The 14067-nt window shown below is 42.7% G+C and overlaps 1 protein-coding gene across 24 annotated transcripts in view; it reads left to right on the forward strand.

Annotated features, from left to right (window-relative positions):
• The window catches only part of LOC116232872 (uncharacterized), a 324054-nt gene that overhangs the window by 110643 nt on the left and 199344 nt on the right, over positions 1–14067 (forward strand). The window contains exon 4 of one of the 24 annotated variants that reach the window (XM_090134659.1): positions 12614–12999. The exons of the other annotated variants lie outside the window; for them this stretch is intronic. Coding sequence (XP_089990785.1) covers positions 12614–12737 — 124 coding nt within the window. The 3' untranslated portion in view covers positions 12738–12999. Of the gene's footprint in view, positions 1–12613; positions 13000–14067 lie in introns of those variants that run through there. 24 annotated transcript variants of the gene reach the window in all.

Below are 14067 nucleotides of genomic sequence, written 5' to 3' on the forward strand. Positions count from 1 at the left end.
ATGCCAAAGTCCCCAGGACGCTGTGTGAGACTTTACTGCATTTGTAGGGTTGGTTTTGGGCTTGCTGCGTGCTGCGTTGCACAAGACATGGTACCACAAATGAGGGAATGGTCTAGATGGGATAGTATTAAAGTTCAGGGATTTCAGTCTTCCAGACATGATCTGTTCATAATTCAATCACTATTTCTTTCTGCTGGCAGGGGGAGATGTGAGCAATGGGATTTTAGAGGTGAATGGAAAAGGGGTATATCCTGGAGGTGGTCTTTTTTTACCCTTTAACTGAGTCCTCTGTGATCTGTCTACCTCCATATTCAGTTATGGTCAACTGGTGAAGCTGTTCAGTTGCCCTCTCACTGCCTGGCAGAGTGTTGGGAGAACAGTCTTGTTTTTCCCCACTGAGATGAAATGCAACCCGTGTCTGTGTACCCATAACTTGTCTGTTAGGCTTGTGTGTTTCATTTCCAAATACGTCAGCATCTAGTGTATTGCTTAAGGACCGCTGCAAGTCATGCCCTCCACTCCTCTCCATTGCTTTCTCTTCTTTCTCTTCTTTCTTTGTGCATCTCATCCGTGCTTTCCAATGTCAACTTCCCAATCCCACGTGAGTTTCATGAACTACCAGCCATCCTTCTGTATGCTAAGGGGACCTGTTCAATGTCAATGTGGTGTGCCTTTGTTCTACTTCAGGGTTATTGTCCTGCTCAGATGAGCTGGAGGAACGATCTCATGCTTCTCAAAGCCACTCACACAGGCCAGATGCAGATGTGGAGGAACATGATGCTCCTTTAGTTTACACTTGGTTCAAATTGTCAAATTTGAGAGTTGTTGGGCTTATTTTTTTGGGCTGGATGTGTAGTATCAGAGATGTTAGGTGGTAGTGGTGTACTTTGGTTGTTGGATTAGCTTTGTTTTTTTTCCCCAAGGAGGATCCTTACCCTTCTCCAGTCTGATGCTGCATAGATTTCCTGACTGTTATGCATCCCTTCTAACTCTAGCAAGCTGAATGGGATTGTGTGCAGTCTGAGATGACAGGATGCCTACAGCTGCTCTGAAATTAATGCCTCCTCTTTTATAACGTTGGTCCACGATATCAGAGACAAATGTTGGAAAAAATAGTATTTTGTAGCTGAGAATTTGCCCTATCAAATAGTGTTATTGTGCTCTCTGTAGCTGTTGTAGAGGCATTACTTTCAGAGTGACCTATGTACAGGTGACAACTTGAAGTGCAAGAAACACTCTGAGTTGACACAGATCTATCATGTTTGTGGGATGCTAAAGTCATGAAAACCAAAAAAGATTAGGGAACTGCCTTTAGTAAGTGTGGCTATCACCCCTACTGCACTGTGCTGCTTGAGATTATTATTAATAATAATAATAATCCCAAAGGCTTCTGTGCCAGTTTCTACTGGTTTTCTTAGAAACTGGATGACAGTGAAAATCTCACCTGGTCACTGAGCAGCAGGAGTCTTCTATTAGAACACTGTTCTGTAGGGTCACAGATTTGTTGTTTTATCTCAGTACTTCCTCCATTTGTGTGTTCCCATCATTTGAAGCACCAGTTTCAGAGATGAAATATATGCAGTGATATTAAAAGAGGAAACCGTTGATTGGGAGTTAGCATTATGTTTTTGTCCAGGCTTGGAAATATAAATATTTTTCTGCCTGACAGCCATGATCATACAGGACAACTTTTTGTAGAAACAATTATTCCAGAGGACTCTCTGGGGTAAACGTGCTACACCGATGCTTTTGTAGATGACAATAGAAGAAGATAAATTATCTGCATGTTACATTTTGAATCAATGCTCTCACTTATAGCTCAGAAAGAGAAAAACAAAACCAGAATATGAGGCTTAGCCCTTTCCACTTGACTGATAGCCAAGAGTTGTTCAGCTCGATGTTTTCTCTCTACGTGGTAGCACTTGAAATACCTACATATCTTCAGACCTCTGCCACACTTCCTCATCTGGGAGTTTTGCCTCTCCCAGACGGGCCAAATAGCACCTTGTTCAGGATTGTTGGTAATGGTGTAGGCCAGATTCCTCTGCTCCTGGAGTCCTTTGCTGGGAGTCACAGCCAGAGAGAATCCAGCAGTTCTGTCAGGTCAGTTCATATCCCTAGGGATGTGTTCACCTTGGCTCCCAAAGATAAATCCTGGTCTTAGTGAGGGTATGGGATGCCCTCAAAGCCAGATGGGGCTTCCTGCATTTGAGTGCAGAATAAGTCCTTGTGTTCTCCACAGGCTGCCTGTAGAGCAGCTCTATGTGCACAGGGAGAATGTCACAGCATCCCTGTTGGCTGCAGAGGTCTTCAGATGTGTGTCCTTTGTATATGCATGCAGTATCCTCTATGTGCTTTTAATGTGTAACGTAGACCTTGAAATGCGTGCATGAAGAATTGAGGCAGAGTCATCATCAGCTACTTGCTGTAATTCTGAATGCACGGCAGATGAACTATGTCTGTATGAAAAAAGTTAATACAAAACTGAATTTTTCCAGGTTTTTTCACTCGTTTCTGTTCCAGATTTACCATTATGCGTGGTGACACCTTTGCTGTAGCAACTGGCTCTGTGAATGTGTTGCACATACATGGAGAAGCACAAAGCTAAGGTTGATCTGTGTGCGTGAGTCTGTGCATGTATGCGTGCAAATTACACAAAAAGACAGTTTCCTATTAGCTTCTCTTTACAGCTTCTGATGTTCACTGTGACAAATTTCAGTAAGCGGGGATTTTGTATGCTGATTTATTTGAGGCCAACAGTGTGACATAAATGTATTGTATGTTTTTTGAGTGGCTTGCTTTTTGTGACTTTTTAAAGAGATCCTGGCCTGGGAATGTAAAATGAAATGAGAAGAATGATTCATCTCTAGCTCTTGAAGTATATCCGAAATTATCAAAAGCTTTAGTTGTAGCCGAACAGCATTAAAAACTATAGCAGAAAGGTGAAATCTGACAAAAGCAACGGAACACAACTGCTTGTAGCACAGTGGTGTTTACAAGGCATAGTGTGTGGGGAAGAAGGGCAAAGGCTTACAGCTCCATGAGAAGGATGTTTCTTGTGTTGTAATTATTTATCATGCAGGACTCAAATAGACTAAAACCAACGAAAGACCAACAAAACAATTGGTTTGACTGTTTCAAGTACTTCAGCTCTAAAACCCACAACTTCTCTTTGGTGGAGGGTTTTGCCAGTTGCAGGGTTAAGCAGCAGTATCTTCAGAAAGCTCTGTTGTGAGGCTGAATTTTAGTAATTGACACCAATAACATAATGTTAAATCACCCACCTTTTATATACTGGATAAGCCAGCCTGCTTGTAAATATGTTAAGGGATAGTGTGTAGGTGGCAGAAGAATTATGCTACAATTTTAACAGCTAATAAATCTTTATTTAAGCAAGGGACCGCTAAAATTTAATTAGGCATATAAAAGCAGAGATCATTCTAAGGGTAAAAATATGCCAGTTCTCACCAGAAATGACATCTGCTTCATGGAAGAGGTGCAAGTTAAAATCCACTCTTCTGTTGCAACGTCAGTAGAAGAACTGTTGAAACTGTGGTGACCTACATTTAAACAGGAGAAAAAAAGAAGAAAAGATCTTTCAGGGCATGCACATGGGTGTAAAGGAAGTGCTCCCCGGTTTGTGATCTTGCCTTCTCTGCTTGCCAGCAGTCTTCTGAGTGCCACAACCCTCTGTTTCCTGAAGGACAGTCCTTTTGGAGATTCCAGCTTGCAACGCTGAGCTGCACAGCCAGGCCTCTGAGCTGGGATGGCTGCTTCAGTCCTAGCCACGTGCCTTAGAGAGAGGGTGCTGTTCATTGAAAGCCTCGTGCACACCATGAAATAAATTGCGAGTGGCATCTAAAGTCAAACTAAGTCATTTTGGTAGATGAAAATGACATTGGACAACGCTTTGCTCTTGGCTGGTTTGTTCATGTGCCAGCCAGGGAAAAGAGGGGATTTTCCTGATTTTCACATGTGACTTCAGTTGCTCTTCTGGTGAGCGATGTGCCACCGCCTCTGTCAGAACAAAGAATCTCTGGAAAGAAAAAATAAAGAGATCTTACCCCTTTTTAATCAGATGTTTTGCGACAAAAGTGCGGAGACTACATATTAAAGGACCCCTTAAATCTACAAATGTGCAGAAAGAACAAAATCTCTGTATGTTAGGTTTGTCGGTAAGCTCAGTTGCCCTGGTGGAAATTACCTTGATTTCCCCCAAGCTGAGCTAAAAGCCCAGGCAGTGCCAGTAGACCCTGGTTGGGCACCAGCTGCATGTAAGCTGTCCTTGTATAGACTGCATGCTTCAGCATCGAAGGGGCCATGCAGAGACAATGGAGGATGCTTCTGCATCAGCTCGCTGTCTCCTCACCTGGCTATGCTGCGTTCCTGGCATTCTGTTGCTGGGCAGAGCTTTGCACAATGCCAACCCAAGGGCTGTGCTTGTTTTCATGACATAACTGTTAAATAATGCAAGCTCTTTCATTTTGCCCAAGCAGGACAGTCTTTTTTGACCTTTACTACTCCTCCTGTTATATTGCCCCTTAAGTCTATCTGTAGCCAACATGAGATGCTCTATGGAGTGCAGCTATGAGTTGTAACAAATAGTCTGGGTAAATGGCCAAATCTGTGCTGGAGATTTTGAAGAGCAGCTTATACAAATATCTGTCAGAAATAACACGCCGCAGCTCGTCCTGCTTTAAGGGCAGGAGAAATAATGTAAATGACCTTTTAATTAAGGTCTTTCTGTTTTCTGCGCTTGTTTGATTTATGCTAGAACTGTCTGAAGACAAACTGTTATCTTAAAAGAATATATTTTAAGCCTGTGTTTTGCCAAGCGAGGGGTACCAGAATGACATAGTGCATGTTATCTGAAAGGCCTTCTTCACAGCAAGGGATGTGTTTGTGTTGCTGCCCATTCATCTTTCTGTTTTCTCCAGGAACATGACACAATCCAGCAAAGCTCACTCTGCAGGGCAGACCCTGTTAAATGCCGCATACTGTACGCTCTAGGCAAGGGTAGTTCAGCTTGGCTAAGGAAGGTGTCTCTCATGTCTCAGCTTTCAACATTAATTTGCTCTGGCAAGAATGCTGTATGTACACTGGGTTACTCACATTCATATAAGGAACTGAACTTGTGTTAGGATCTAAACACTTTTGACTTGACTTGATATTCTGGGATTTGCCCTCTCCGTGGCTGAGAGAAACAGTGAAATCGTGTATCAAATGCTTCCAATTTTCTGAGAAATAAAGGAATGTTTTTAGTAACACTTGTAGCAGGAAGGCTTACGTGTAACATGCCAGTTATTTTAATCAGCTCTATTCATTTGCTTTGTTTTGTAGGGTAGGCAGTGCTTGAATGGCTAAGTTGCTTACAGTTTTGACTGTTAAGGTGTGGATATAAACCTGTTGGCAGCAGAATAGTTTTGTCCTGTCTCTAATGGACTTTAAACGTGAGTGGACTCTTCTTGCCAGTGATATGAGACCAAAGCAGGTGTATGGAGGAGAAGGGGATCTTATCAACGCTTACAACTGACTAATGAGCAGGAGTCAAGTGGATGGGGCCAGGCTCTTTTCAGTGGTACCCAGTGACAGAACAAGGGGAAATGGGGACAAACCAGAGCATAGAAAGTTCCATGTGAAAATGAGGAGAAACTTCTTTACTATGAGGAGGACAGAGCACTAAAACAAGCTGCACAGAGAGGTGGGAGGGTCTCCTTCTCTGGAGATATTCAAGACCTGAGTGGATGTAACCCACTGTAGGGAACCTGCTCTAGCAGAGGTTGGACTAAGTGATCTCCAGAGATCCCTTCCAACCCCAACAATTCTGTGCTTCTGTGATCTTGAACCAAACACAGTTGGCAAAATGGGCCATCTCCTGCCTTCATTCCATCTGCATGGAATGAAGATGTCCCATAGTGGCTGGACAGATGGTTTGGTTATGACATGGTGAATTGCAAAGATTTTTGTTCCTCTAAAGTAATTGTTTGTACAAATCACGGGCTTTGTATGCATAAAATTTTAGCCAGATGTTAGAACCAGAAATGAATCATGTCCCCATGAGTCATTGATTTTGCTGGAAACTGTGTCAATACCTATCCCGATCTGCACTGGGACACATTAGTGAGAGCGGAGGAATAGTGGTGACTTCCCTTGACACCTTCTTTGTGTTTAGAGGTCTGCTCTGCTATTGTTGCTGATCTACTGATACTCCAAGCTGAATCACTCACAGTGTTTGAACTGAAATGTTTTGGATGTAAGATACTCAAGCCTATTGCCTTATTCAAAGAAGCCAGTTTTTCTTGTAGCTCCTCTCTCTTTCTCTTTCTTCATACCCAATATACTCTGCATATCTTTCATATTCTTTCTCTGCTCGTATCTTTCACTGAAAATTAGTCCCTTGTGAAGGAGTTAAAGTTCCCAATGCCCAATTAAGGTAGCTGAACAGAAGCTGAGGAGAAGCTCTGCAAAGACTAGCAGAGGAGTAAGTGAGGCTAGAGATGCCATTAGTTTACCTAGCTCTAGGAAAGTTCTGTACGTGGAGAGATATTTGTATGTGGAATCTTGGAGACCCAGCACTGAGCCATAGGAGTGATATAGAAAGCTAGCGAGAGCATCAGGGAGGGTTTGGGGAGAACTGGAGGCAGATCATGGGAGAGAGGAATGTGGAGGTGAAGATGTACTGTCATGAAGAAGCCTAGGACATACGGTCCATCCCCAGAACGAAGGACTATGTATAAACTCTGTGACAATTTTGAGCATAGCAAAGGCTTTCTGTCAGTAGTGGCAGCAGCAGAATTGGATCTCTCTTTGCTTTGCTGGTCTGTAGCTTTGAAATGCTGTTTTTTGCACTTCAGTCCTTACAGGAGTGAAACTTTGAAAAGGTTATGCATCCTGAGAGCCAAGCTAGATCTAAATATAGGAGACAAAACAGAGTGGCTGTCTTGCTTTGGAGAAACCCGGCTTGCAGCCCGTCCCCCAGCTGACAGCCCCTGCTGACTTGCAGACAGCACCATCCTGTCCTCCCACAAAGCATAAAGGACAGAAGTGGGGAGGAGAGAGGTGACTTCAGTCCAGCAACAATCCCTTTACAACTGTCTTTAATGAAAACTTCTTCCTTTTTCTTTCACCAGCACAAGGGATGTGCCTGCTTGCTACACACTGTATTTAGATAATGGAACAAGGGATGACGGTGCCTTACTGGTGTTCAAAAATCCGAGTGGTTAGAGACTAATTCAGCCTTGTATTTATCTGGGGGGTCAATGAAATTTGGCTGTTTGTGTGATGCTACTGAATGTTTGGCGGGATGAAGTTTTTGTGTCTTTTTTTTACCCTTGTGGGCGAGAGCCCTCGGTGCAAATGCAGCCCCTGTTGCTGCAGTTCAAATGTCAATTTCTTTCTGCGCTGTCGGCAAAAATAAGCAGAACGAAAAAAAAAAAAAAAAGTGTCAGGAGCAACTTGGAAAAAAGCACTTGAATTACCAGCAAATTTAACCCCATCGCATGCCGCCCCTCTGAAATCCAATTTAATTCTACACGTTTCCGGCTCTTGTTGCGTACGGCTGCGTCGTAGCGCAGCACAACTATTTTTTTTTCTTCCGAGTTTTTGTTTTATTTTTTAAGATTTTTGGTTTCTAGGAGCGAGGTCCGGCTGGAAGATGCTCAGCTCGGCGCTGGCTGCGGTCCGGCCCCGCACCGCGGCGGCCCAGCAGGGGGTAGCCAAGCACCGGCGGCAGCGCACCGAGCGCTCCGAGCAGCCCCCGCCGTGCGGGCACCGAGCGCTGCGGGACTACGGGGAGCCCCGTGCGGGGTAATGCGCCTCATTGCCTTCCCTCTCTCTTTCTTCCTCGCTTTCTTTTTTTTTTTTTTTTTTGGTCAAAAGCTGCTCGCCAAACGCGTATATAATTCGCTATGCCTATGGAGTTGCATTGCTAAGTGAGGAAGCTATGCTTTCCAAACAGAGAGTGGCAGCTGGCAAACATAAAATATCTCAAGGGTGGCAAAGAACACCCCCCTGCAAAAAAAAAAAAAAAAAAAAAAAAAAGAAAAAAGAAAAAATTCGACACCTGGTTTTGAAAAATCTAAGGCCTGCTCTTTGTTTCATTGAGTGCAAACCTGTCTTGAGGCGATGCACACTTGTCGCTGTTGGGAACTGATCATGCTGCTCTGTCATGTTGTGCCGCCGAATTTGTCTGGGGTTGGAGACTGAAAGCGTGCATTCTGCTACCTTGCTTTGGCTGGAAGGCTGCCGGTGAATGTTGCTGCTTCTCTTCCCTCCCCAGCAAAGTAATGAGACTTGGCTGCTGAGCCAAGCGGCTGCAGATTGCAGAATGCAGCTGCTTATAGTAAACAAACAAACAAACAAAAAGCATGCTTCACGTGTATTGCACCCAGCTTAGATCAGCAATGCATCTTGGTAGGTACTACATCAACCAGGCTTTCTTCTCAAAGATTGTATGAAAGGAGACAGTATCTATCTTTAGCTTCAGATTTTGGTTCTGAGAGCTTGTGTGACTTCTTAATGTTTCTATGCAGACACGCAGTTTTTGATCCGTCTCGATAGCATCACTGGTGGGTACCTATTTGTGCTGGCATTTGCAGCGGTGTGGCAGAACACGCCTGACCATGAGTTATTAGACATTGCAACCAAGCCACAGAGCCTGGATGCTTGCTTCAGCCTCTGCTCTGCATGGCTTTGATGGCCAGTCTTTGTTCCTGGCCTCTGCTTCTGGCCTCCCTCCCCGCTGCAGCGGAGCACTGCCTGCAGCCCATGTGCTCCAGCAGCAGCCAGAGCCACGGGGCTCTGGAGGTTGGGTGGGCTGGGTGTTTCTTGGGAGCCGGGCCGGGGGTTGAATTTCAGCCTTTGAGAAGGTGAAGGAAGCAGCAGGGAGTGCCCTGAGCCTGTGGGAGCTGCAGGGTCGGCCGGGGCGAGGCTGCTGCACAGTCTGCTCAGGGGGGAGATACCCCCATTCCCCTATTCTACTGCCCTGAAATTGTGCTGGTTCCTTGTGCAAAGGGTTCGTGGTATGTGTTTGGTGGCATTATGATTTAAAAAAATATATATATATATAATTACTGAGAAAAGTGCAAATAATTTCTATCCTTCCTTATCTAAAAGCCATTCCTGGCCGCGCAGTCTAGGAATTAGGAAATTTTATACAGATAATGCCTACCTTTTTTTTTTTTTTTTTTTTTTTAATATAGAAATGCTGTTTTGTTTAGTGCATTGTGACTTGTTTTTTGTTTGTTTGTTTTTAACAAACAACTCGAAGGGAAGAAATACTGCATGCCACCTGTTTAAAGCACTGCTAATGGAAAAACCCCTGTTTCTCACAGCCCAAGCTCACCTTGTTGCCACCTACACCAGGCTGCTCCTGCATTGCTTTCCTTTGTTCTGTTTTCCTCAGTGCAATGAACCCTTACGTTATGAGTTTCTGCTGTAGTTTTAACCTCTAATATGCAACCATTACAGCTTATCTTGTCTCCTAAATTACTCTAAAATCCAATTATAAAATCCTCTTTCCCTCAATAGCACACAACTTGCCACATTACTGAAATGCTGGGTAGCTCTTTTGTTTTTCTAAATTAATAATAACTACCATTTTCCGTCTGCTCTTAGTATGGAAGTCTTTTATATTGCTGTGCTGCTTTCCCATAATACATATTATGGCTCTTTTTATATGCTAGTTATGTTTGGAAAAAACTAAAAAGGTTTTCAAAGGATGTGCCAGTCAACTTCTGTGTATCGAAATATGACAATGAAAACCTTTTGTGGAAATACAGGTAGTAAATTCTTAATAGCAGTGTATCCTGTCAGAGGAAAATGGCAACTGATCATTTGCTGGATCCTTTATTTTGGGCAGGAATTGTTGTTATTTCAAAACAGTTCTTACCGATTTCAAAATACAGTCTCTGCCTGAGCACATCAAGAGAAATGCAACAGGGTGAATGTTCAGCTCCACGTTGACAAGTATTCAAAAATATTAGTCTCTTACCGGTATGATTTCCAAATTTCTAGTTGGCTTTACTCTTCCTTTCAAAAAGGGAATGATAAGAATGCTTTGCTTTAGAAGTTTATGAAGTTCACATCCCGAGTTCTGTTTTTTCCTTTTTCAAAATGCCACGGTCTCCATGCTAACAGTCTGAACGCTGGTCGTGTCCTAACGCTAAATTTGTTGCTCTTAGAATATTAACTATGTAGATAAATCCACTTGCCTGTTTTTAATAAGCTGCCTGGTACTGTAAGCATTTTCTGAAACCCAACGTGAAGATGTAGCGATAAAATGGAGGCGGTGGAAATGCACCATCCAAGCTTGCAGCTCGAGTGAGATTTACCAGAAGGGCATGCTAATCGCTAAATAACGCAATCTCATGTTCGCACACACACACACATATATCCACATTTACACACGCAATCTGATGCTATCTAATAATTAGGCAAGCGCAATAGATTAAACAAGGAAGGACTGCACGCAAATGCAAGAAGGCTTGCCAAGGGAAAAGTCATTTTTTTCCTTATATTGGCCACCAAAATGATGATAGCCACTCCTCAACCCTAGGTAAAATTAGAGAAAAGTGTTTGGTAATAGTTGCCTGTATTGAAAATAGTATTGAATCACACACTGAAACGATTGGGCTTTACTTGATCCCGTGGTGAAAGAGAGCAGCCTGCAATTAAAAGGATTTTGGCAGGTTTATAAGTTGTAAGACCCCAGCCAGGTGTAACTCTGTGTGTTGGGATTGGTGTCTCCAACATCCGTACGTGAACTTTTTGCCTTTTTTATCAGAGTTGCATCTGTAAGGATCAGGGCGTTTACTCTCCTCTGCTAATCCTCCCATACTGCGTGTTGGGACCTTAGCACTAAAATAGCCTCAGAATCTGATTTCTAAAGGGGAACTCTTGTGTTGTCCACCAGTGGTGTGGGTGGACAAACTCCAGCTAGCTCCAGCAGTGGCTAATTGCAAATCAACACCAATCCCTTTGGTTGAAGCTCACACGCATCTGTGTCTTCTTCCTAGGAACTGGATGATGCGCATTAGAAGGTTTTGCTGGTTGGCTTTCAGAGCCAGTGTGTTGTGTTTCTCATACACTCATGTTTTGGGGTTATGCTGTTTGTTTGTTTGTTTGTTTCTAATTGTACCTTCTACTTAAGTGATTGCTTCTTTGGGCTTGGGAAATATTTCACTTTATTTACCGTGACCTAAAGGAAATTAACCTGTATCAGCACAGAGGTAAAAGACATTGAAAATATATTTATATCTTAAATTGAAGTTCAAGGTAACATTTAAATGAATAATTATTTACTATTTTGTTAAATGCTGACATATATGACAGCAATCATATATTAGTACAAATGCTTTTCTGTTTTGAATGGCTCATTAGTTGCTTTGTAGAGCTGCACTGGTTTTTTAAGATTCAGATTCAAAATCTCTCCTGATTTCTGCTCTTTGGGTTTTGGCAGCAGGCCAGCTGCAGATATGCATAATATTTCACTGTTAGACCTTGCAAACAGAATATCCTGCTGTGCTAAAGAAAACATTGTGTTTCTTACCACATGAAAATAATCCATCACTTTTCAATCAGCACACATGCATACGCTGGCGTGCACACAGACACACACACAACCCTCTACCTGTTTTTTCCATCAGACTCCAGAAAAAAAAAAAAAAAAAAATTAATGGCTATGTTGTGAAGGTTGGACTCTTTGTACATGATCCATTAAAGTACAAACTAATCAAAATATATCTAGCATCTGATTTGCAAAGCAATGTGGAGCCAGAGGCAAGCTGCAGAAATAGACCATCTGAAGACCTCTCTGACCTTGTTCAAGTAGCAGTATCTTTTTGTTTGTTTTAAATATTGTTTGGAAAGGGAAAGCACAAGTACAAGGCAACCTAGAACAACCTTTGCACAGCTCACAACTGCGTTATGTACAAAAAGGCAAAGCAAGAGTACATACTGTACAGCGTGCAAAGTGCAGACTGCCTTGTTTAATGTATGCAGTTGATCAGTAGCAAAGATTTCCTCCTTGGAAATGGATACATTGAACAGGAGGAAGACCTTCTGTGGTGGAGCATAGAGAATCCATGGGTGCATGTGTGCAGACTGTGGGAAGAATAAAGTAAATTCTCTATTTTTTTTATTGGCCTGTCAGATCTCCTTTGTATACGCACAGTCAGAGTATTACATGCTTGTATACAAACAGTACTGAATTTTTACTTTCCAGTGCTGAAACAGCAGTCAATGAAACTACACTTCTTTGGGATAGTATGCATGCTTGCATGAATGTAGTGCAGTCTTTCTATTCCAAGGAGACCATTTATTAAATGATGAGATAGATAAAATCATGTTTTAGCTGCGTACTTAGGCATCTTACTTTGACTTTAAAATGAATTTAGAACTGCAAGAAGAAGTAACAGTCCAGATTTTTCCTCCTTAAATGTTGCTCTTTTAGAATGTAGCCACTACAAGATACCTCTAAATAGAATTGGAAGAAGCAGCTAAGAAGACTTTGCATCACTTGCCATGGCTAAATTGAGAGCCTGAAGTTGGGTGGGAGGAATCATAGTACAGGACCAAGATTATCTTGCTGAAGTTGCCTTTCTTCCCCCTGCAGACCTCAGAGTTTTGCTGAATGGGAGTGGATGAGGGAATGTAAGATACGGCGTGTGAAGTCCTTCTTTATGCCTATTAGTAATACTTCAACCAAAGGCAAATGGACCATTCAGGTAGGCCGATAGGTCTTGGGAGGATTTTTTTCCTTCTTCTTTGCAAGGTCTCAGTATTTTTATCTGCGTGTGCCATAGTCTTAAATTCAAGGCAATAGTGCGTGACTGCTGAAAGAGCAGGTCGAGGAGCATGCAATGGGCAAGGGTAAGCTGCAGGACCAAGAATGGACAAGTTGTGAGGGCTGGATGAACCTGGCTGTTAATTTCCAAACATTCTTCCCCACTGCCCTTTGAAGCATTTACAGTCATGCATTTTTTAGACCATTGAATTTTGAACTTCTGATCACCCCTTTCTTCCAGTTGTGAAAACAAAGAGCTCGTCAGTGGAAAAAGGAGTTCTCAACAGAACTGTCAGACTGCAGTTCATGACACGAGTCAAAAATCAGAGCTAAGCTCTGTTGCCACGATAACATTTGATTAAGATGACTTACCAGGCTGTTGTTTCAGTGGTTTTGTTGCCACCCGCTTATATTTTACTTCGTCGATTATTTTTGATGCTCTATCTAGGGTTTTGAGACTGCAAATAGATGCAGTGCATTCTGGTATCTAAATAAAGTGTGAGAACATTTGGCCAGCTTTTTCAGGATTGGTTTGTAAAATAAATGACTTTCCTTTGGAGTCTCACATCTTTCAGCTTCCTTTCCACTTTTCATTCTAAATATGGAGCTGTGAGAAAGACAACGAAGGAAAGGGTAAATATTGAGAAGAGGAGAGTCTGGTGTTTGGAGTGAGCTGTGATCTGGTTTCAGCCATGCTATCTCACATTTGACCTTGGCAAGGCTGCTGCCCTCTGTAGTGACTGGTTACTGATACGTGAGGAAACTAGAATAGGTTTGGATACACCAACTTGGGTTGAAATAAGCAGAAAACATATTTATTTGAAGGAAAGACAGGCAATTTTGTTGAATATTTTCTCTGTGGAGTGGCAAATATTTTTTCAGTAAAACAGCAACACAGTATGCCTGGCTTTTCTGAGTTCCTTCAAATCCAAATGGAGTCAAGTGGAGCTGTTGCCACTCCCCCCAAAATTGGGGAATATCTTCAGTGGTGGTATTGGTCTTAAATGCGAATGGAATTTGTGCCTCTGCTAGAGATTCGCCTTACTTTCCATGAGATAGGTGGACAGTTTGCTTTCCTCATATGTGCTGCACTTCCTCGGTAAGCTCAGATTTGCTCACTGAGATGCACGCGTTCAAACTGATCACTGAAACTTAGCTCTTCGTGTGCCCCTCTTTTCATTATCTCCTCATCCCAGTCACAGAAGGACACAGGCTCTTAGCAATTGTAGCCAGTAGAGGAACTGCCAGGAAAATTTCATCTGGGAACTGCTTTTGCACGTGGA

The sequence above is a fragment of the Phasianus colchicus genome, chromosome 2 (genome assembly GCF_987193195.1).
Source record: "Phasianus colchicus chromosome 2, bPhaCol1.hap1.1, whole genome shotgun sequence".
Classification (NCBI taxonomy): domain Eukaryota; kingdom Metazoa; phylum Chordata; class Aves; order Galliformes; family Phasianidae; genus Phasianus; species Phasianus colchicus.